Source organism: Nannochloropsis gaditana (assembly GCF_000240725.1).
Source record: "Nannochloropsis gaditana CCMP526 unplaced genomic scaffold scaffold1128, whole genome shotgun sequence".
Lineage (NCBI taxonomy): Eukaryota > Eustigmatophyceae > Eustigmatales > Monodopsidaceae > Microchloropsis > Microchloropsis gaditana.
In genome coordinates, this window is record NW_005802825.1 from 1 (window position 1) to 418 (window position 418).

At 60.8% G+C, this 418-nt stretch overlaps 1 protein-coding gene across 1 annotated transcript; it reads left to right on the top strand.

The window, feature by feature from the left end:
* Positions 1-48: 48 nt before the first annotated feature.
* Positions 49-148, top strand: NGA_2129900 (uncharacterized protein; the record flags this gene model as incomplete). The annotated part of the gene is made up of 1 exon (XM_005852502.1): positions 49-148. A coding segment is annotated over one exon (100 nt), but the record flags the coding sequence as incomplete, so codon positions are not given.
* Positions 149-418: the final 270 nt, after the last annotated feature.

Genomic DNA, 418 nt, shown 5'->3' on the forward strand with positions numbered 1-418 from the left:
CTCCCGCCCTCCCTCTTTCTTCCCTTCCTTCCCTCCCTAGGTGGCGGACGTGGGCCTGGTGGGCTGTCCCAATGCGGGGAAAAGCACCCTCTTGGCGGCCGTTTCCAACGCCAGGCCGAAAATTGCCGACTATCCGTTTACGACGCTGGTGCCGAATCTAGGTGGGTGGGGGGGGCGTCTGAGGAGGTAGACGATAGCGTTCAGGGAGTTGAGTAGGGGCGATCCAGTTGCCTTGGTCCCGCTTCCTCCTTGGCGCCTTCAAATGCACAGGTTTGATACACAGCGCGCGCCTACTGATCGTCCTCCCTTTCTCCCTCCTTCACTCCCTCCTTCCCTCCCTCTGTCCCTAGGCGTGTGTGACGGTGACCCTCTCGACTACGCCTCCACGGGGGGAGTACGAGGCAAAGGAATTGTCATT